Source organism: Abramis brama (genome assembly GCF_963993115.1).
Source record: "Abramis brama genome assembly, chromosome: 15".
Taxonomy (NCBI): Eukaryota; Metazoa; Chordata; class Actinopteri; order Cypriniformes; family Leuciscidae; genus Abramis; species Abramis brama.
Window position 1 is genome coordinate 26,148,597 of NC_139977.1, and position 24,314 is coordinate 26,172,910.

General features: G+C 37.4%; 1 protein-coding gene across 6 annotated transcripts in view; it reads left to right on the forward strand.

Annotated features, from left to right (window-relative positions):
* celf4 (CUGBP, Elav-like family member 4) overlaps window positions 1-24,314 on the forward strand; it is an 89,684-nt gene that overhangs the window by 22,491 nt on the left and 42,879 nt on the right. For all 6 annotated transcript variants that reach the window (XM_084136880.1, XM_084136876.1, XM_084136879.1 and 3 more), the window contains exon 2: window positions 4,465-4,547. In XM_084136880.1, the coding sequence (XP_083993006.1) occupies window positions 4,465-4,547 (83 nt within the window). The remainder of the gene's footprint in view (window positions 1-4,464; window positions 4,548-24,314) is intronic.

The window sequence follows — 24,314 nt, forward strand, 5'->3', positions numbered from 1 at the left end:
GAACCCGCTGAAACGTGCCGTCACACCAACACTGACTGAAGAGAGATGCTCATTGTTGTAGAAGACGAAGAAAGCACATAAACACTTTGGCTCCGAAGCAGAAACATAATGCGAGATTGCACTCGCGGCTCCTTTTATACCCACGCGGTGGGGCAGAGTTTGCGATGCAAATTCCGCAGACCCATGGTATTTTCATACCATTGGCTCGTTTTCTAATTCTCGAAGATGATAGGACTCTCTAGTCAGTCACTGACGTAACTCGTAGTGACTGACTGAAAGGGAATCCTGGTGATCTTATCTTTTCTTTACTTCCCTTTCTCCTTCTTTCCTTCATCCTTTCTTCTCTCTTGTGCTGCAATTTTCACAGCATGCATGAGGGAGTGAATTGTCCCCCCAATCATGCTTCTGTCTTGTTTTATAAATTTAAGTCAAGAATTTAGTATGAATTGCCTTGTAAATATTTTGGTGCAAATTCATCACTTGGTATGAAACTTTCTAGTTAAATTATATACACTACAGTTCAACAGTTTGGGATCACTACATTTTTTTTATATATATATATATATTTTACCAAAGATTATCCATTTTAAATAAATGCTGTTTTTTTTTTTTTTTACTTTCTATTCATCAAAGAATCTTGAAAATGTATCACAGTTTCCACAAAAATATTAAACAGCACAACTGTTTTCAACATAAAAAATGAGATAATAATAAAAAATGTTTCTTGAGCACCAAATTAGCATATTTCTGTATTCTTGGGTTTATGCATTTTATAGTAATATTATTTCATTTTTTTAATTGCAAGAACATTCCGTTTGATTTTGTAAGATAAAAATGTTGCTTCTGTGTTTGGTTGCCATTTGATGTCTAATATAAAATCTGGATTTTGAAGCAAAAACAGTTGGACCCACTGGAAGTTTCTCAAATTCATTTTTTATTTGTTTGTTTGTTTTATTTTTCCAGAGTGCTTTGAGACGTGCCCTGATGTTCAAAAGAAACCTACGCCTCTGACAAACCCCTCCATTACCATCCAACCGTTGTGTTTTATCTTCCCTGCTCCCTTTGTACTTTTGTATTTTCTTTTCTCTCTTGCATTTTCTCTCTGTTGTCTTTAAAGTGCTGTCTTGACCAGACGGAAAGAAACAATATTGCTTTTAGAGGACAAACAAATAGAGGTTCTCCATTATCTTTCCGTTCATTCCGTATATTTGTGCGCGTTCGCCTGTGTGTGCGCCCCGGTGCTTGTCAAGTGGGACAGGGAAGCATGCACAAGTGTCCCATGAGAGCTCTAGCCCGTTCTATAACATGACAGGCCCTCAGAGGAGCACGCCAAGCTGTCACACTGAGCTCTCCCCAACGCTAATGAGTCAGAGTTAATTAAAAATCCCAGGCAGGACTGCGGGAGACACACACATCGACGCACACACATATATACGCAAGCGTACATGCGCTCACCCAACCTGGCCAGGGTTAAACACACAGAGTGGACAGCGGGGAAGAATATTGCTGATTCATGCTCTAGCCTCAGGGGGGCCCGTGTGTGTGTGAACGTCAGTGCGTGTGTCCCTTGTGTGTGTTTAGCGTCCCTGTGGCCTTTCTGAGTATCCTTTTCTTCTGAGTATCCTTTTCTTTTTAGTATCCACTAAAATAGCTACTAAAGTAGTTAGCTACTAGACGGAGCCGATAGCCTTCTGGGCAGCGCTTCGTTCGAGTCTCGGATCCTGTTTACACATGGTATTAAGAAGCGTTTTGGTAGATCGGATCATAAGTGGACGACGCTAAATGCAGGTGTAAATGGGGTCTAAAACATTTTGAGCTTGTCCACTTTCGACCACTTCCAGAGGTAGTCGAAAACACATTTGACCGAATTGCTTTGGGTATTGTAGACGCTCATGTGGTCTAATGCGTTCGAACGGACACAAAAGACCGTCAACTCACTGCCAACTGACCTAATGCATAAACATTATGGGAAGCGCGGTATAGCCAAATGGGATTTAAACTTTGTCGGCTTGAGACCCAAGTTTGGTTTGAAGATGAAAAACGTACCAAGCACAATGTTCTCTCCATTCCTGATTTCAAACACTCACGGCTATCCAAGCAGAAACGAAAGCTGCTGCTCTCTGTGTGTTTTTCCATCGTCTCCGGGGCGTGTTCATATGTAAATTGCGCAAGTTTATTTTGTGCATTAGATCGAAAGATCAGAAAAAAACAATAATTTACCCGCCCATTATAGACCCTCCTCTTGAAGAAATCAGGACAGAAGTGGTTGAAAGTGGACAAATAACGTATTAAAACACCAGGTGTAAACGAGAATGTGTCTCCCTCGTCTACTTGTGATTCGATCGGCCAAAACGCATCTTAATAACAGGTGTAAACAGGGCCTGAGATTAATAAATGCTGTTGAAGTATTTTTCATTTTTAGTTCACGTTAACTTTTATATTTAACTAAAAGTAACGAACGAAACTTTATTGTAAAATGCTACCAAAATCTCATATAAAAGTTTTTTTTACAATAACTGCAGAAGCTGTGGTTAACATGGTCAATTTTTGTATTTGATTTTGATTAGTTTTCTTTCATCACCAAAATGGTTTTATGTTTCTTTTTTGTTAAAAAGAAAAGATTAGCACCTTGCTGCAACAAGGGTTTGTTTGAAAATAAATTTGTTTTAATTTTCCATTTTGGTTAGCAATCAGTCTTTCCATCTTATCGTCGTTTGTGACACTATTAGCATGCAGGCGGAAATGTCAGCGGCAGATTATCATGTTTACTCAGCATATTAATATATTAGCATTTTTTTAATATTAATGCAAGATTAGCATAAACATTAGCATCCATTAACATTCTTTTGCATATTCAAATTTGCTTACCTCATGTACAAATGCGACGCTAATCGTTTCAGCTTTTGTTCAGTGGTTATTCCACTCAATTCCTATCCCAGTGGGATTTTTTGATTAAGTTGACACTGAAAAGGTTCATGGTTGTTTTTAGCAAACTACTTTAGCGGGGTGAGATTAGCATCGTATGAGAGTGAGTGCTCGTTAGAAGAGCTGGATGTTAACACAAACTCACATTGATGCACGTTAGGGCAGATGTTCCGAGGAGGGACAGGAAGATTGTCGTCTTGTCACACTGAACTTAAAGACTGAGACGTGAGTTGCAGCAGGCCATGAAAGCTGAGAAAAGATCCTATCGCATCAGACTGATGAACTTTCTTGCCATCTCATTCTTTCTTCTTACAGATTTCCTCCATAACTTTTTGTTGTTGCTGTTGTCGTTGTTTGGCTTATCCTTTCATCATGCAGTAAATTTTGTTAATTCACTCCTGCTATTTGCAAATCTTGTTTTTTAAGGAACTGCCTCTTGCCCTTTTGGACCAGTGCTGCATTGTCTCTTAAATCTCACATTTGTTGATGTACACAAGTACATGTGTTTTTGGTGCTCTGTAATGTATTCAATATTGTGGTTGTGAATTCTGATCATTTAATTGGCAGATAATATTATCTATATAGCTGTCTAGTATTTTGTTGAAATCCCAGAAGCATCATTCACATGACTAATAAATATTTATGATTTTTAAATGATTTTTAATGAGTTACAATTTTTATTGCAAATATAACAACAACAAAAAATGAATAAAAATAAATTGTTATGATAAATGATTAATGAATTGTACAATTATAACACATTTACAATTTGGTGAGAAAAATTGTTTTTATTATTGCGGCCAGTAAAAATGTTATTGCCAGTAAAAACATTTTTTTAATGATTATATATATATATATATATATATTATTTTATTTTTTTCATGTAATAATATATCTGTAATAATATATATATATATATGTTATTATTATATTTATTTATATTTTTTGCATATATTTATTTATTTATTTATTTATTTATTTATTTTTTACGCTGTGATTTCAAACCAAGCAGGTTTTTGTACATAAAAATGTTCAAGTCTGAGTGTACTTAAAGCAGATAATATTCTGAAAAGTGTTAGTATGAATGCTATTTTTTACAAAAAATAATGATCAGCTATTTTTACTGGCCAAAAAATCCCGAACAGTGCATCCTTATTGTCTGTCAAATTAATGAGCAAGCATGCACATTCATACACTGTTAAATGTTGATACCAGCAAGGCCTTGTAGCCAGAAAAATAAAAGAAGCTGCATATTTTCTTCCACATACACACTTGTATTTGCGCACATTCTCCGTCTTTCTCTGGGGAGCATAAGTGTGTATGGCTCTGGGCATGTGCTCAGAACGTCTTCATCTCTCTTCTTTCTTTTATGTCTCTGTGTCTGCTACACAAATGTAATAATGTTGTGTTTCTTTCCTGGTTTGGAAAAAACAATATGAAGGTAGAGAGCCCAGCTCCACTCAAACGGACACCTGCTTGTGTCTCAACCTCTCTGACCTGTCTTTAATTTATCTCTGTCTCTGTTATTTCCTCTCTCAGGCTGTGCCTTCCTCACATACTGTGCAAGAGAATCGGCGCTAAAAGCTCAGACCGCGCTTCACGAGCAGAAGACGCTACCTGGGGTAGGTCATCACGGTCAAACACAAACATAAACATGCAAAAAAACACACACATGCACGCTACAACGAATGGGTAGTTGGCATAAAATACTTTTGGGAAGTTTTCCATGTGACATGCTTTTATAGCATATTATTATATGCATTTTGGTGTTATTTTTATAGCTTATATTAATTCAGGATGCATTAAATTGATCAAAAGTACAGTAAATATGTTTAACTATGTATGTTTAAATATGTTTTCAACATTGATAATAATAAGAAATCAGCATATTAGAATGATTTCTGATGGATCACACTGAAGACTGGAGTAATGATGTTTAAAATTAAGCTTTGTCATTACAGGAATAAATTACATGTATTTTATACATTAATTTTAGAATATATTAAAACAGAAAACTTATTTTAAATATTTTATAAATTAAAGTGTAAAAAATATTTCAAAATATTAGTGTTTTACTGTACTTTGATCACAAAAAAAATAGTGCAGTGCTATGTGTCAACTACCCAATTTATATGTAATACATTTTACATTTAAACATATTGTATGCAGGTTTGGCTAGAAGATTTATTTCCGTGTATTTTTTGTCGCATATCTCAAAAAGATAGCCCTCAAAAAGCGCTAACTCTTCTTTTTTGGCTTGCATTTTCAATCCCGTTCCCTCGCTTCTCATACTCTTCCTTCCTTTTCCTCTTCATCTCTCTCTCTTTCTTTCTGGAAGAGCCTTGTACCCAAGGGCAAGAACTACACAGCACCACATTAGAGCTGGCCTATTTATAGTGTCTTTTAGTGTCTCTGAGCATGTGTGTGTGTGTGCGATCGCGCCGTATGAATGTCTGCAGGCACGTGTGTGTGTGTGTGTGTATGTATGTGAATGTTTTACTATGTCACTCCTTTTTAGGTTCAGTACAAACTTGCTGTCCCACTCTAACACTGTTTGGTTGCTGTGTGTGTGTGTGTGTGTGTGTGTGTGTGTGTGTGTGTGTGTGTGTGTGTGTGTGTGTGTGTGTGTGTGTGTGTTTTGAAGTTTCTCCGTAAGCTCTTGCTCAGCTCGGTTTGGTGTGTTCTGTTTTAATGACGCCTCCAGGGAGAATGACAGTTGCCGTGGCGAACGGAATGCCTTTGATGCGAGTGATTATGACATCATAGATGTTGAATGCAAGGGGAGTCACTTTGCTGTAGTTCAACTTCCTTTCTCTTAGTGCAAAGAATATTCACTCTGTAAAAGCGCGCACACAGGCATACACGTTTCGTTCATCCGCCCCCATCCCGCCATGAGCGTGTAAGTCATCATGTTAGATGTTGACTGTAATAAGAAAAACCCTTGATCGTCTTATTACGAGCACATCTATTTGCACGAAATGCAAACGCAGCAGCAGCAAATGAATTCAATCGAAGGCTCTGCCTATCACAAATGTTTCATAAGAATACTAATTACCCAGAGGAACATTTTATCGCTCGGTTTGCTCATTCAGAGCTCAGGAGACTTAATAGAGTTCTTGGTTGTCTTTGTCTCGGATGTTTCTCCTATATTTCCATAATAGATGTAAAAAGGTGTAAATGAGACGTATAGTATGAGTAAAGATGTGAAATGAATGTGGATAGTACAGCTGAGATCATTTGAGTTTGGGAGAATTTAATGTGAAATGTCTGAGCTCATATTGAGATCTGGTAACACTGTAAATACTTTATTACTGTATACTTATTATAAAAATCATGTGCAAACTATTAGTTTATAGTTAATTAATAGTTTATAAACTGTAGTTAATACATTAATAGACTATATACAAACAGTGAGTTCTTCTTTCATTGTCACTGTAATGAACTAATTATTATTGTTTAATTAGCTAATTTATAAAGAGTTAGATGATGCTTTGCTAACAACTTATTAACCGTAATTAGATCTCACTTTAGATTAGGTCACGAAATATCGGAAAATATCATTAACTAAGTGCTTTAAACCGACCTTTATTAGACATTAATTACATTAGTATTAAGAGTTCCTTAAAATGTTTACAAATACCAAAAAAAAAAAAAGGAAATACAAATACTCATTATGTCACGTTGTTAAAATAAATCAGAGGTAGGTTTAGTGGATAGAATATATAGTTTCATTCTTGTAGAATAAGCCATCGTGTCCACTTCGAAATTGAGTAACACATTTTTATTGTGAATGATAAATGCTTAAGTAAACAAAGAAAGAGAGACAGAGAGAGAAAGAAGAATAAATAAGTCTGAAGTGATGAAAAAGTCATTGGAACCTTTTATGTGTTTTATCTGCAGGAGAATCTTGAGCCATCCTCCATCTCTTTTCCTTTCTTTCTCTTTGTCCCCCTTCTCAGCCTTTATGCAGTAATCTCTCTCATTTTTCCACTTCACTTGACAGCTTGATGGTTTTTAGGAAAGTGGTTTTTATGTTAGAAAGTTCTGTCAAGTGCAAGAAGGCCTCCCAAGTTCAAGTCTGGAAGAGATAGAAAGAGCCAAAAAGAGTGGGCTGTTCTTGGACCTTCAGTCGCTCCAAATGAATGATGAAAAACACATTTGCGCCCGTTAGCTTAAAGCCCGACTCTCTGTGACAGTTTCTTTTGTTTTGTGCGGGATCCACTCCGACTAAAATTGCACAAGCATTTATATTGTGCTTATCGAGCTGCAGCATTTCTGCCATATTTGACATCACAATATTGCAGCTATAAAGAAATGCAGGACAGAATATAGTGTTTATAGGTGTAATTTGGTTTAAGGTGTATTACCTACTGGTATGATACAGAAAATCAGCCGTTTGCACCTTATATTTTTTCTGGGTTATTACATTTAGGTATATTATCATTTGTCATATTTTCTGGCCTATATTCTACACTTTTATATTTTGCATAATGTTATTTAACGGTCTTAATTTAGTTTTATAAAAGCAATTTTGCACCCTTTCTGACCTTTACAAATAAACCAGCTGTTTTGGTACTGTCTCTTTTAAGACTTTTATTTGTAAATTACTCAGGATTGATTCATGAAGTTGCTGATAACTAAATAGCCATTTATAAGTAAACACGGGTGATCATATGTTAATGTGCTATGATTTTTTGAATAACATTTTGCGCATATCGAAGCTTATAGTGTAACTTCACCGATTTTCAACCCTCTTTGTATTGTTACAGTGTCGTTAGTATATGTAAATAAACAGTGTTTACTCGTTCTTCATGCTACCTGGACCGAGAAATTCACATTTGTCAGCAAAAGTCATTTTTACAGCTCCAGGGCTATCGTGAAAACTACAGATTATACTATACCGCATTTCTGTATCCCCGCCCACAGACTGTCGGATCGACAGAGGGTTATTAACAGAACAGTTATTGGAAGAGTAGGTATCGCTGAAAATTGTATCATACTTTGTCTACTCTTTAAACCGAATTATGGTAAAAATAGAACACTATGGCAACAGCTTTCTTACCTGTACGTGACGGCATTTTGCTTCGTTGGGTTGGGCGTTTTCTTTCAGTTTTTCCCGTCTGTTTGCCCTAAAACACTGTGTGCTTAGTCATCTGGTTTGAAATATTGACTACAAACATGGTCAACATTTCAAACTGGATGATTTTCCACTTTCAAATAGATTTTCCGTCTCGGCGTTCTCTCCGTATTTACGATTCTTTGCAGCCTTTCGCCAATGACTGCAACTTGCTGGAAACTAAAAATAACTTGCTCCCACTAAACGTTATTGCACCCAGGAACAATAAAAGTCGGCACCATTGTGATTAAAAGTTTTCTAAGAAGTATTTTCTACTAAAGCAAGGCGGTATTTGATGATAAGAATATCCATAGCAGACTAGTGGGCGTGGTCTTGGACTTGCATTATGGGTGTTGCAGGTTTCCATCCTATTTGGCAAAAGGGAAGACAACAGCCATTTTTCTCTGTTTTCTATGGTCAGGTATCACCAATTCCTTTTTTTTTTTTGCCTTTCTACTGCATAGGTTGCCAAGTTTTATTGAAAGGCCATTTTGCCAGTGGTATTACATAAAAAAGATGCAGTCCGTTTTTAGGTTAAAATTGATCCTAAATAAATTTTTGAGCAAGTACATAACCAGCCAGTGTTTAAAACTATCTGCTTGGTTTAGCTCGATTCTAAACGGTAAGATTGTAATGTTTTTAATTCCAGTGGTACTGGTGGATTTCCGCGGGAAATTCGAGCATGTCTTTGCGTCATTACGTCACATCTGTACACGTAAAGAAGAGAACCTTTTCTCACAGCACTTGATATAATTAAACTTAGCAATTTGATGGCGGATCCAGAAAGGTTCAAACGACAATCACCACAGTGACAACTGGAGATTCACCCGAACAAACGCGAAAGACTACGGACTTCGGAGTGGCTACAGAAAAAAAGAGACTGCAACCGGGCCCACGCGAAAACAAGGATAAATATCGGAAGGGCATTAAATGTAGTCACGCAACGCTGATGTTGTTAACATTAACAATTTGAGAACAAAGTATAATTTGCACTAAAAACTATTTTAAAATATGAAAGTTTTTGAAGCTATAATATTGTGTTTCATACATATAGATTATGAAAGGGGGAGATTTTTTTTTTTCCATTTGGGGCAATTGCAGTGACAAGTCAGGCCATGCTCTCATGCACACTGTATTTATTAAAATCTCTTCCGGCCTCTCTCTCATACTACAGTATGATGCCTCAGAAGCACTCTATTGATTCTGGCACTGGGCCTCATCAGCAGGAGGGTGTGTGTGTACACACCCACGGCCGCTCTCTCGCTCACGTTTAAATACACACACACGCACGAGTACAAACGGGAAAGCTATTACTCACTGGAACGCACACAAATGCAAAATGTTCACAAATACGCATTCATGTGGATGAATATTCATGTAAAAAACATTTGCAGGAGACTCAAACTGTAATAATCATTGTGGCAAGGCTTCACAGATACACCATGGTTATGTTCAAAATGGAATACTACTAGTATACTGTGCATAGTATATGCTATAATTATAAAAGAACAATTCAAACAGCTACATCGTTGTCTAATTAACATGCATGTTTAATTCAGCAAGCACCATCCAGTTATTATCTTATAAATAAATCCAGTTATTTTGCATTTTTAATCCCATTTTATCGATCAAATAATGAAGTCAAAAGAGATCTCAGTTGATATTTGTTACAAAGAAGAAGAAAGAAGAAGAAGGTGGGAACTGGTGAACATTCAATGTAAGTTTAATAACGAAATTAACAAACAACAAAACGAAAGTAAGCGTCAGCCCCTCACGGACAACTGCAACATAAACATAATAAAACACAACATAAATATCCCAAGCCTGGCACTCTCTCTCGTCTTCCACTGTCATCTCTCCTTTTATCCTTCCAGAGCTCCTCCATGGGACTCGAGACTGATGTGTTGCGCTGGTCTTTAACAATCGCTGTCACGGCCCTGCCCTTCTCTTCTCCACAACATTGTTCTTGTTCATTTGTCAGAATGCAAAGAAGTTGATCGCATTGCATTATTAGATTCAGTATTTCACACGGTGCGCTCTGGTTGCACGTTCTGGCAAATGTTGCATCATTCGGATACTCGCACATTCAGAAGACTGATATGCACTGTACACACACTGCATGCTATTTTCTTTCAGAAATAGTTAGTGTTCCATTCTGAACATACCCAAAGATAAACTTACCTCACCTCCCACGTACACGCACATATATCGAGACGAAATAAATGCAGACACCCACTCAAAAAAAAATTATTTTAAAGCACACATTTATACTCTCAAACACATAAATGGACTGTCCATTGACCAATGATAGTACATGCTGACACACTGTGGATAAGGAAGCACAATGTGGATCAATGCATCATTTTGTAACTCATAAAGGTGTACACACACACACACACACACACACACACAGCTCTGATCTCTGATATGAGCCTGTGCCGTGCCTCCAGAAACAGAGAACAGAGATGAAATGGGAAAAGAGGAGGGGTGAAAGAGATTGAAACACATGAAGGGATGGAAGAAAGAAAGAAGGACAGAATTAGGCTCTTTGCTCTGATTTCTGTTCATTTACTTCTCTCTCTCTCTCTCTCTCTCTCTCTCTCTGGCAAGTGTGTGTGATATGCTAGAAATCTATACCATTGACCAACCGCGTGACCTACTTTTGTGGCAGCTCTTTCAATAAGTCTTCCGACTGGTCAATATTGACCCCAAGAGAGGTCCGGGGAAAAAGGGAGTGTGAAGACCTTTGAATGTGTTGTGTTTTAAACTAAAGTAATTGCTGTATTCCTTTACAGAAACGTGCTGTGTTAATCTTACATTACAAATAAAAGATTACTATAATATTATTATTACTATCTTTCATATTTTAGAGTAATTATAAAATAATGTAAGTAACAAAATTAAATTTAAAAATAACTCAAATTGAAGTGTGGGAATGATGTCATGACCTTCCATTTATTTATAATGTTACCAAAATTTCATTTTCATATAAATGCGTTTTTTAAATCTTAAAAAAAGTATTAAGCAACACAATGTTGATAATAAGAAGAAATTATTATCACCAAATCAGCACATTAGAATGATTTCTGAAGGATCATGTGACACTGAAGACTGGAGTAATGATGCTGAAAATTCAGCTTTGCCTTCATAGGAATAAATTACATTTTAAAATGTATTCAAATAAAATTAAAAAAATTCACAATAGACTTAAAAAATATTAAAAAAATCTTACAGACTCCAAACTTTTGAATGGCAGTGTATACTGTATTTATATTTACAAAGATCATTTCAAGAATTTAAGCATAAAGGATCATGAGAAATATAATTTAAAGGCAAGTGTGTCCAAACTTTTGACTGAAACAATATATTTTGCTTAAGAAATCTTTTAGGATGATTTAATATATTTTGCCTTGTGACGTTTATTAAAATGATAATTAAGTGTATTTGTTTTTTCAGGCAATCCTCATTGCAGTAATGGAAAAAAAAGCTTAAACTGTAAAATATTTATAAATAATGGCAGTGTTTCTTGTACTACCATATTATGATAATTGAATAAACAATGTAAACCATAGTTGTGGTATATAGTATGTGGAATACTGTATATAAGATTGATATGTGCAGTTGTCATGAAAATTTCACAATTCCAAATATCATTATGGTCTTCATTTTCTTAATGCAAAATGTATTTTCTGTTTGTGATTTTGGGGTGAAACGTCTTCTGAATTGACCTCCTTCTTGGAAGAGAACCTCACTCAGAATCACCTGCGAGTTCACAGTCCTTACGTAATCACTCACAGCTCACCGTGATTAAACCTGCGAATCCGTTGCTGAGAGAGACGTTTTGACAGATACTCGTCTGTCGTCGTGAAAAATAGATGCTCTTCTTCTCAACTTGTAGAGCTCGCTGCCTCCACTGTGGGGGCCTGCTGTACTGATTACAACATTATGTAATACGGAAGAGACGCTCTATATCGAGAATTCAGTGTGAAAAATGCTTGTGACAGCACAGTGGCCCAGGAAGGAGGAAAAAATACAAATTTCCTTTTGCAGCCGATGTCGTGCTGACTTCGTCTAAACGCTGTGCGGGCGCCCGGAGCGGATGAGACAATAGGTACGTTGACATATCCACTCATAATAGCCTCGTCGAGCAGACAGCAGTTGCGTGTGGTGATTTGTTGCTGGTTAATACGACTGTGCTGTGGTCGGAGCCATATGGCGGCGGAATAATAAACTTTACAGCGGAGGACATTTGTCCGATGTGATTGGTTTTATTGAAGGACGCATTTTCACAAATCTTATTGGAGCCCCGGTGGCACAACAGTTTGGTAGCCGGGGCAAGCGGACACAACAACAACAGCGACGCAGGAATAAAAACACAATTGCAGGCCACGACTTGGCTGCCTTTTAATTATTGATGGCCACTTCGGCTCTGCATTGGGCCGTAATTGCATTACAGGTCACTTCTCAATAGCAATCTGTGAAAGTTGTGGTGATGTGTGCTGGGAGACGATCGATAGGTGCTGTCCATGGTGCTGGATTCAGACACTCTCTCTCTTTCTCTCTCTCACACTCATTCTATTTTCTGCTGTTTGTTTCTCACCTGTTTTCTCACTGTTCAGGTTCCCTCTGTGGTGGCCTTTATTCTTGAAGCTGTTAGTCAATTGGAAATCTTTCATCTTTTCAGGAGTCAAAGAATTTTCTTAATTTTACACTGCTGTTTGTGGGCAGCACTTAAACAGGTATTTCTTTATGCAAAAGTGAGCTACTGTTTAAAAAAAAGAAAAAAATCATTTATTTAGCCCTACTAATTTCTTATTATTCACTTATTACTTATTTAGCCATTAATTATGACAGGACTAGTTTTACCTGAGGAGGCTAATTATTTTGACTTTATTTCTGCCTAAATTGATTTATATATTTATTTATTTTTATTATTTTTATTTTTATAGTGACACAACCTCTGTGAAAATTGAGTAAATCTCATTTCATCCGAGTAGCAATGTCTTTGATTCCGAAATATTATTTTTGCACGGCATTTCTCATTTATTTTGATCTTTGATTACCATTACTAGAGCAAAATTTCTTTTCGCATTCATTATGGATTTCTTGTTTACTTTTCTGCATAAAATCAACAAAACAGCTGAAAGTTTGAATACTGCTGGCGTCTTTCATCTAAAAAAAAACAAAAACAAAAAAGCAAATCTGATCACAGACTGCTTAGAATGGCCACTGTAGTAAAACTCATTTGATGTGCATCCGCACGTACATATTGACTGTTTTACAATGGCTTTTTTACGATGACTGAAACTTTGTATTAATAGCATTAATAGTGTTTATTGCCTCTTTAGATTAATCGCTTGTTGTATTCCTCAATTGTCAGTCGTCTTGATTAAAAGCGTCTGCTAAATGAATGAATATAAATGTTATATATTTTTCTGGTTGTGTGTATATTTATATTATGGAGTTTCTCCAGTGAATGAATGAACTATTAATGGTTAACACAGGCATACTCAGCATGAGCATCATTGTGTGCCTTGCCAATCTACCCTCGTTTCCTTTCTCCTCTATCACTGTTATTTCACCTGCCATTTCTCCCTTGTCTCTGCCCAGTTCTTTCTCATCGCTTCCGTCCACACTTAATTTCTTTTGCTGTCTATCACACATTTGCTGTGTCATCCTGTCCCTTTCTTCCTGTTCTCCTGCTGTACTTCGTTCCCTCTCTCTCTCTCTCTCTCTTTCAGGGCAGGGAGTTGAGGAGACAGTAGATTTTGCATGCTCTAAATACACTCACTACGTGTGGGTCTCAGTGTGTGTTTTGCTATGGTGTCATCCAGGGATGGACGGCAGGAGGAAGCAGTGTTTGTTAAATCATGATTTCGTGGCCACAGAAGAGGAGGGGTGAAGAGATAGAGGCTTGGAGAGATCAGGCCAGAGTGTGTCCAGGCAGCTTGGCAGACATCTAAGCCTCCTGCTCTATTTGTTCTTCCCTCCATCCCTGTTTCCTTTATCCCTCCATCCATTTCTATGTCTCCTGGCTCTTAGCTTATTCTGTTTCTTTATATTGTCCTCTTTTTCAATGTGGGGTGTCTCTTACTTATTCATGTGTGACCCTGGATCACAAAACCAATCATAAGTCGCACGGGTATATTTGTGGCAATAGCCAACAATACATTGTATGGGTCAAAATTATCGATTTTTCTTTTATGCCAAAAATCATTAGGCTAATAAGTAAAGATCATGTTCCATGAAGATATTTAGTAAATTTTCTACCGTAAATATATAAAACATTTGTTTGTGAGTGAATGCTGCACAATCATGAACATAAATGGACTTTAAAGGCGATTTTCTCAATGTTTTGATTTTTTTGCACCCTCAGATTCCAGATTTTCAAATAGTTGTATCTCGGACAAATATTGTCCTATCTTAACAAACTATACATCAATGGAAAGCTAATTTATTCCGCTTTCAAAAAATTGACCCATGTGACTGGTTTTGTGGTCCAGGGTCACATTTCAGAGGCAGTAATTTGGATTGCTCAGTGCTTCATATCCCATGCGTTGTTGTGCCATGTTCTTCTCGAGCACTGCTTCATGGACGGTTGTTCTATGTTGTGATTTTAACAAGCTGTATTTTAAGGAAGCATCCTGTCAGATAAAGAATAACATAGTTATAGTTATAGTGCGTGTGCGTGTGTGTGTGTGTGTGTGTGTGTAAGAGAGAGACATGTTTTGTGCTGTTTAATAACGATATATAGAATTGATTAAGAAAAAAAATGTGATCAAAAGTGACAAAATTATATTATTCCAAGTAAATTCTGTTCTTTTGAACTTTCTCTTCATTAAAGAATCCTGACAATGTATCCCAGTCTCCACAAAAATACTATGCAACACAAATATTTTAAACATTGATAAGAAGACATTTTTCTAATATAGTAAAATAGGCAATGGTTATTTGAAATTGTAATATTTCACAATGTTACTGTTTTTACTTTAAAAGAATATAGACTTCTTTCAAAAAATATTTAAAAAGATGGATGGATGGATGGATGGATGGATGACATTTATAATAAAAAAATATAATGATCTGTATCTTTTTACAGACATTTCTCTTGACTCATTCACCATCTTGATTAATATTTTTACTGAGCTTGTCGAAATGCATTCTGGGATTGACTTCAAAAGATACAGCAATGTTGTAGAATTTGCCCAGAATTAAGCATGAAGGCTTAGAAGGCTTTTATTAATAACAGCTTACATGTTGGAAGTGTGCCTATATGATGCTTTAAAATGATGTCTTTGTAGGCAGTAGGCAACTCGAGTCGTAACTCGTTTGTAATGCGTTTCGTGCTGTTTGATAATGATCTGCACAGTTCTGTGTTATGTTATGACTTTATAGAAAATTCCAAATGTTTAAACGTCAGTTCATCGTTTTCTAGTGGTCTCTGGCCTTAAATGTGCAACCCATTCAGCTCTGGTCTGTTTGCGATTGTGTGCTCTTGATGCTGTGTGTTCAAACTGCCAGACTGTGCTCAATGAGGCTTCTCCTTTGCTCTGACTTCCTGCCACGAGCGTCCTCTCGGTTAGCCAGTCAGAAGCCTGTATGTGTGCGCACACGTTTGTGAGTGGAATCTAGGCTTGATGTTTTTATGATTGCGTGCACATCTGGCAGTGTGTTTTATTGATAACTTATCAATATCACTTCACGTTCATTTAATAACAATCAGGAGTGTGATATTCAGCTTCTATTCAGCTTCTTCTGTGGAGTTCACCACAAACTAGGTCTCCTCTCCTGCACACTCTTTCACTCTTCTCCTTTCCGCATGGCAGGACAATGTCTCTCTCACTCAGTCTCTCTCGCTTTTTCTCTCGTCTCGTCACTTACAACCCTTTGCTTACACCCCTCCTCCTATCCGAAAGTGATTTAACAGCTCTGGACGTCAGATGTGTCAACTTCTGTTAACCGTTTCCCCCTCTTTCTTTTGTTTAACTCCCATACTCTGTGGACACTCGTTCTGATTTGTGAAGTCCAGCCCTCAGTGAAGAGAGAGCGATTTCTCAGGTCCATTATTAGTCAGATCAGCAGTCGAGAGGTGCACTAGCTTAGTGTTGATTAATATGCAGCATTAGCATTTGTGCTAAAAACATCGCTGAGCTACTGCTGCCTTCAAGGCCTCCTGGGAGGTTGTGTAGTCATGATGATGTGCATTCAAGAGATTTTGATCGGAATAAACTGGATGAGTTGGGCAATTTTAAATGGCATTCTTTTTCACATCCCGACAGAGACAGAATGCTTTCAGCGCATAATGAAGAGCAAAAAATCCACTTTGGGGTTTAGCTGATGCTTTGTGTGTATTGCATCATTCCTCGTGTGCCACAGAAAAAGGGCACAAGTAAATAGGAAAGCTGTTTTACATTTTAGTATACAGTATTAGACATTGAGTATAAAGAATTAAAAATGACAAATTACAGTTATATATATATAAGTAAACATATATGCAATATACATGTATATATGAATTAATAAGAAAAATCAATTGTAGATTGACAATTGTGTGTGTGTGTGTGTGTGTGTGTGGCCTGGTAAACCCTACTTTATGGGGACAAAATGTCCCCACAAGGATGGCAATATCCGAAATCCTTGTTCGTGTGGGGACATTTTTTGGTCCCCATGAGGAAAACGGCTTATAAATCAAAAAAGTTATGTTTTTTTCAAAATGTGAAAATGCAGAAAGTTTTCTGTGATGGGTAGGTTTAGGGATAGGGTTAGTGTAAGGGAATAGAATATACAGTTTGTACAGTATAAAAATCATTATGTCTATGGAAAGTCCCCATAAAACATGAAAACACTACGTGTGTGTGTGTGTGTACTTAACTATATTTTGGGGACAAATTTGTACAATCTCCAAAAACCTCCATCCTCATTTGTAAAACTGGTATAAAAATAAAGTAAAGACTTTTTGTGTGTGTGTGTGTGTGTGTGTGTGTGTGTGTGTGTGTGTGTGTGTGTGTGTGTGTGTGTGTGATGGGGCATACAGTTATACAGTTTGTACAGTATAAAAACCATTACGTCTATGGAATGTCTCCATTTAGATAGCTAAGTAAACGCGTGTGTGAGTGCATGAGAAAAATTTCTTCTATCTATCACTAGCCTGTGAAAATTTGCATATTTTTTACATTTTATGATGCCTTGGCAAGTTTCAAGTCGTGAAAATACAGCCCGTCCGACATGACTTGAATCAATCACACAGTAGCCATAACCTTCCCGAACGTCCCCTCTACCCAAATCTGATAATGTGTCTCCATGGTCACATGACCCCTAACTCTCTTTCACCATCCATGCTGACCTTACCCACATGTGCCATTCACACTACACCATGTGTCAGTCCTGTAGCTTTATTACCGTCTCTGCAGAGTGAGCTATGAGCGGATTATGCTGTCTTACCCTTCTGAGCTGGGTTCTCTGATTAGACCTGTCCTCCTGTCAGACCCTTGGAACCTGGTTAAGTCCCCTCAGTGCCGGAGGATCATCGGCAGCCTTTCACTGCATCAGCACAGCGGCTCAAGTCACGGCTCTCCGAACCTCAAGCCTTGACCTATTGGCCCTGTGATATGACACATCCCCTGCTGATACTGTACGGCTAAACACTATTGGCTCCAGCGGAGAAGATAGAGAGAACCACACTCTCACAAGCTTGCACACTCAAACTCAACGACACTACCAAAACTCTGGCGTGCCTTGGCACCTGCAGCTGAGTACTTTATGAATCAATGTCACTCCCAGTGAGAAGAAAATGACTACGTTGCAAAGGAGAAGAGGGCTGGAGTGGAGGCGGAGAGAAAAATCACTTTGATGGATTGGCCCCTCATGGGACAACCTTGTAATGTTTTTGGACAGGAACCCAACTCCGAAAGGCTTTCTTTTTCCGTGCTCGTACAATTGCGTTCAAGTCTGGCCGCAAAAATTGAAATGCAGAAGCTACAGATGCCGGCTTATGACACGGAACAGAGAAAGTCATTAAGAAGGGTGATTAAAAAGGGAGACCTAGTCCTACCCCACACTGAGGCTTTTGGGTCTTCTAATTGCCTGGTGCCAAGTAAATGATGGTCGGAGATGTATGAGATGCCGGCATGCGGCGGAGTCTTGGCACGCTGGCCTCGGCGCAGAATGATGATGCGTGCGACAGCTCCAACAGTGATGGCGCAGACCGATGAGTCACAGAGAGGCATAGCCACACGGGGGCTCTGACACACAGATGGTGCAACCTGTACATCATTACAGGCCTGGATACTGCGTGGAAAACGCTAAGGACAGCTGCTAAATTAGACTGACTAATGAATGCAGAGTGGCAGCAAAATGGAGGGAGGGTTTAAAACGAAATTTTGAAAAATTACTGTTAGGGGAGACATGGGCTAGTCGTAACACAGGGATGTTGTAACGAGGGCTGTTTGTTAGTAACGTCAATTGGGTTTGCTTGCCTAAACAGTGGTTTGATATTTATTTTATTTTCTCTTAATTGTTTTGCTGCTAGATTTTTCTAAAAAGCCTATAATAGGCTGATTAATGGCAAGCCCTGTTGTGACAACTTACCCCATACTTACCCTACTGTTGGTGCATGCTGTCATGGTAAGTGACAACGTGTTGAATGAACAGTACTAGTGATGCACCGAAATGAAAATTGTGGATGCAAAAATTTACCAAAAATGTATTTTTTATATATAATTATTTATTTTTATTTTAGAATATGTATTTTAAAAAATGCAAGCCAATAAAATAAAATAACCACTCTTTTATTTAAAGTAACACACCAAAATTGGGACCGAAAATATATTAAAATGATTCATTCAGTTTTATGCAACAGAATCAAATTTAACCAATTGATTGTTTTGGCCAATTATCCAAATAATGCATAGTCCTATAAAACTATCAGAGCATGTGAGCTGAGCGTAGCGGGAAGCGGATCAGTGAATGAGAGGGTTAGCATCATTTTACCAGCAATTTCCTGTCAGCAGACTTTACTTTTCCGGTGAACTTGAGTGGAACATGAGTGGAGCGTTCGCTTGGGCCGTGAGCGATTGAGCGGAGAACACGCACATAGAGCGGAATATTGAGCGGAGCGTCACACCGCGCAGTGATAACGGTTAGAGCGAGAGTCAAACCAGAGCTCTGAACACTGAGGGGCGGGGCTGGGCGACATTTTCTGCCTTTTTTCTCTTTCGGGCCAAAAACCGAAAATGCCATTCGGTTGATAATTTTCAGTGGCCAAAATTTTTGTATCCAAGAATTTACGTTTTGTGTCTGTACAGAAGTTAACTTTCAAAAGTAAAGAGAATGAGAAATAAATTTGCCCTGGTCTGAAAAAAAAAAAAAAAGCACTAAATGATGACAGGCTGACATAGAGAACAAGTGTAACATAGAGAAAGTCATTTGTCAAGAATATGTGGGAGCGGTGTCTATGTTTTGCATAGTAATGGACAAAATCATTTGGAGGTCAGATTGAATATGTGCAAAACTGACAATACACACACACATTTACAAATGCTGTCTCTGCAAACAGAGTGATAAGCAGAGATGCAGATAAAACTGTGTGAATGATTGTTTGCATACTGCCTCCATCACAAGCATGTTGGCTTAAAACACACACACACACACACAGTGATGTGTTCCCCGGGCACAGCAGGCGAGCATGTTCTGCTGACACATTGAACTCATAACAATGACTGAAACAGGATGAGCTGGTAACCACAGAGAGACAGACTGTGGGGGGAATTTTCTAAACAGTTGTGCCACTTTTCTGAGTAGTATTGCAATACAAAAACCAAAAAGAGTCTTTGCGAACTGCCCACAGTCCTGTTTCACCTATTTACCATGAACATTTAAATTGTCATTGCCATTATTTTCAGTATAAACCCATCTCCTTTTTTCTAAATAATGGATGGATGGATGGATGGATGGATAGACAGACAGACAGACAGAGAGATAGATAGATAGATAGATAGATAGATAGATAGATAGATAGATAGATAGATAGATAGATAGATAGATCTCTTCTTATGGGTGGATGGATGGATGGATGGATGGATGGATGGATGGATGGATGGATGGATGGATAGATGGATAGATGGATAGATAGATAGATAGATAGATAGATAGATCTCTTCTTATAGATAGATAGATAGATAGATAGATAGATAGATAGATAGATAGATAGATAGACCTCTTCTTATGGATAGATAGATAGATAGATAGATAGATAGATAGATAGATAGACCTCTTCTTATAGATAGATAGATAGATAGATAGATAGATAGATAGATAGACCTTTTCTTATAGATAGATAGATAGATAGATAGATAGATAGATAGATAGATAGATCTCTTCTTATGGATGGATGGATGGATGGATGGATGGATGGATAGATAGATAGATAGATAGATAGATAGATAGATAGATAGACCTCTTCTTATAGATAGATAGATAGATAGATAGATAGATAGATAGATAGATAGATAGATAGATAGATAGATAGACCTCTTCTTATGGATGGATGGATGGATGGATGGATGGATGGATGGAAGGAAGGAAGGAAGGAAGGAAGGAAGGAAGGAAGGAAGGAAGGAAGGAAAGAAAGAAAAATATTTTTTTTTATTAAAGCTAAAACAATGCAGACAGTGCATGCAAATAAATGGCGCTATCAGCGGGCACAATTAATTTTTTGTGAATTTGTGTGTGTGTGTGTGCGCGTGCACTAGCACACAATAATGACATAGACAGGAATTGTTTCTCTCCAGTATTTCCCAAGTTGTTTTGCTGAGTTCCCCGTTTTATTTTCCCGCTCTCTTCATCTCGTTACATCAGGACTTTAGGGCTCTTTCATTAAAGTTTAAATCTACAACTCTCTATGAAGCCAGTTTTGATGAATTAAACAAGCTCTGCTATCCTGCACACACACGCTCTCGCCCCAGCATCTCTTTCATTCTCCCTCGCTTTTGTTGTCTTTCTTTCGCTCAGTCTCTCTCTCCCATAATCCCTCGCATTTCTCCCCACTCGCCTCTGTCTCATTTTCTTGTCTTTCTCTCTTCTTTTCTCTGCTCTTAATTCATCTGTTTGTACTGTCTCATATGGAGGACCCAGACCGCGGGGAGTTTCGGCTCACATATGAAACAGCAGGCGTGCTGTTGGGAGCCGTACAGGGGCCCAGATGTTTATAGGAGGGTAGTCGACTCTATGAAGACACTCTTTTTCTTTGATTAAACTTTGGAATGACTCCTATTCCCTCCTCTTTTAGAAACCCGCCTCAATCACAGCTTACACACAATCTGGAACAGCACACCAGGTGCTGGGAAAAATGGTGTTGTGTATATAAGGTGTGAGAGAGAGGAGAGGAGGGGAGGTGGCCCACATCTGTTCATATTAACTGTCAGAAATAGACCGGATGCATTGTGTGTGCGATTATAAGCTTATTGCTGGTGTGTGGGAGTGTGTGCACACCTGTCTTTGCACATGTATGTGTGTGCGCATCCCTTATAATACATCCTTTTCTGAGAAGTTTTGCTTGGATTATGTACCATTATGAGCATTTTAAATTCTTCAAATGAAGTCTCGTTGGTGGAGTGGCTTAGAGATTTGGGTTCAAGTTAAGATCCATGAACTACTTTTGAATGAGATATGGGTAGCACTTTATTTTACAGTCCTGTTCCCCATGTACATGCTATGTATAGTTATTACAATAACTAGGTACTAACCCTGAACTTACCCCTAATCTTAACCCATGTAGTTACCTTCTTTAACCAGTACTTTCTTAGGTAAGTACACTGTAAGTACACGTATTGTAAAATAAAGTGCAAGGAATAAATAGTTCACATGAAAATCATAATTCTGTCATCATTTACTCACCGTCATGTCATTTCGTTCCAACACCTTTTTGTCCTTTGGTATACAAAAGATTTTTTTCTTTTTTGCAGAATTTCCAAAACATTTGTTTATATTCCATGTTCTCTAAAGCCATGCAACACTTTGATTTATTTTCATGATTTTATATTCGTAAAATCATGTGTTCTGTAGTTGCTCTCAATCTTATTTTTGATGGCATTTGAATGTTTATAAATGATAATTGAGCACAAGATTTTCAGTGAATACGGACTTAAATGTTAGACTTTTATTCACGCAAAGCTGACATACGTTTATCTACAGCATAGGAAAATTCAGCAAATCTCTTTTGTGTTCAGAAAATCACAAAGAAAAAAATCGCAAAAATATTCTCAAATAAAAAAAATCATAAATAAACACAGATGAGTGAACTATTCCTCTGCCTCTGTGTTATTTCTGCTAGAATATCTTTAGAGTAAGTGTACTAAATGTAAAATTATGTTCCCACCTTTCAAATCTGCACCCACATTCAAGTGTTGATAAAAAATGAATGCATGAAGCTAGAATAAAACAGTATTTTGTTTAAAAGCAGAGGGTCTGTTTTTTTTATTTTTTTATATATTGCATGGTCAGATATTCATACAACAAAATATTGTGGGGGCCATGAAACTTTTGTGAAAATGATCAAAAGCGCTTTTTTTTTTTTTTTTTTTTTTACGCTGGTGGGGAAAGAGTTAAATATCAGTCTCTTTCTCACAACAAGCTATAGTATAACTTCATAAGGAGTGTAATATCATATCAGTCATATAAATGAGTTTTATGATTATTTTATGGTGCTTTTGAATAGACTAGAGTCCCCATGCATGGAAAATTGTGTTCCACCGCAAAACAAAAATAGTCATGCAAGTCTGGAACAACAAAAGGGTTAGACAGAATTTATTTTTGTTTTGAATTATCTTTTTAACATAGGATGGGATATTTACTTTGCAGGCTTATTTCCATTCAACCAATATGGGCAAATTCAGGCCCTTGAAATTCATTCACATTCATCTATGGAATATTAAGAAAACAGATGCTCTTTTTTATTTGTCCTACAGCGGAAGTGTTTTGGCAACCTTGTGTTTTAGAATAAGCTGAGTAATGAATTATACACATCAAACTATCGAGTGTCCTATAAATCCCTTGATTGGAATTTATGATCTCAAGCAAACTTTCCATGAGGTCGGAGTAAGGACAGTTAGGATATTTGATTTTTTTCTAATTATGTCTAAGTGCATTTCACTCTAATGGATGCAACTAGTGCTGACTGAATGCCGTGGGCTTTCTGTATTTCATATCACATTTGTGCCGTTTGCTCATTGTAGAGATGCTGTCTAAAGCCCTGAAAAGCACTGAAAGGAGCAGGGTACAAAGAAACCCTACATTTTTCTCCTCAATGCAGTGTTATTTTACTCTTCGTTGCATTCTGGCTCTGATTTACCGGAGCTGTGAAACTGCCCTAGCTTAACAAGTAGCAGCACAACACGTGGTGGCCTCTCTGAGGGACCGGTCCTTGTTCCTGTTGCTGAGACTGCATATGCGGGTTGCTGTGCTCCGTACTAATTGCCAGCTCTTGTCAGTTAATTGTGGATTGTGGTGTTTGAAGTGTTCTGATGTATCAGGGCTCTGATGTGGACGAGTGTTCACAGGCCAGTGCGTTCCACAGCACTTCACTCATTAATAACGGGAGGGGTGAGCGAACAGGGGCGGCCATGTTTTAATCATAGAGAGAGTAAAAGTTTGACTGCGTTCCCGTCAGCTGAGCCTGTTTGCTCGGGGGGGAATGTTTTGATCCTTTCTGTCATATACACCCCCAGATCTCAGTGCAAACAGAAAAAAACACTACAAGATTTTAGATGGTTTTGTATTCACTGCAGACACAGTTAGGGATGGGTGATATATTCAATATTCCGAATATCTTAACTATGATAATATATAATATAATAGATAATATATATTAATATATTGAATATATTAATAAATGTTCAGTATAAATGTTCAATATATGTAATTTAAAATATTATAATACTATCTCAGCAATTATATAATGTATTATTATAAATGTACATTAAGTAATATATATATATATATATATATACTAGGGGTGTAACTATACCCTAATTTCACGATTCGATACATATCACGATACTGAACTCACGATACGATATTATTGAGATACTCCAAGACAAATGATAAAAGGTTAAGAATAAATGTACTGTTGATTAAATGCTAAATTTGATGGGTGTAAATGAATAGGCTTGGACAATGGTGACACCAGAATAAAAATATTCATGATTCTGAACCTGAAAATACAGGATTATTTTAGACGAATATGCTTGCACTCTGTCACTGGCTAGATATATTTAAA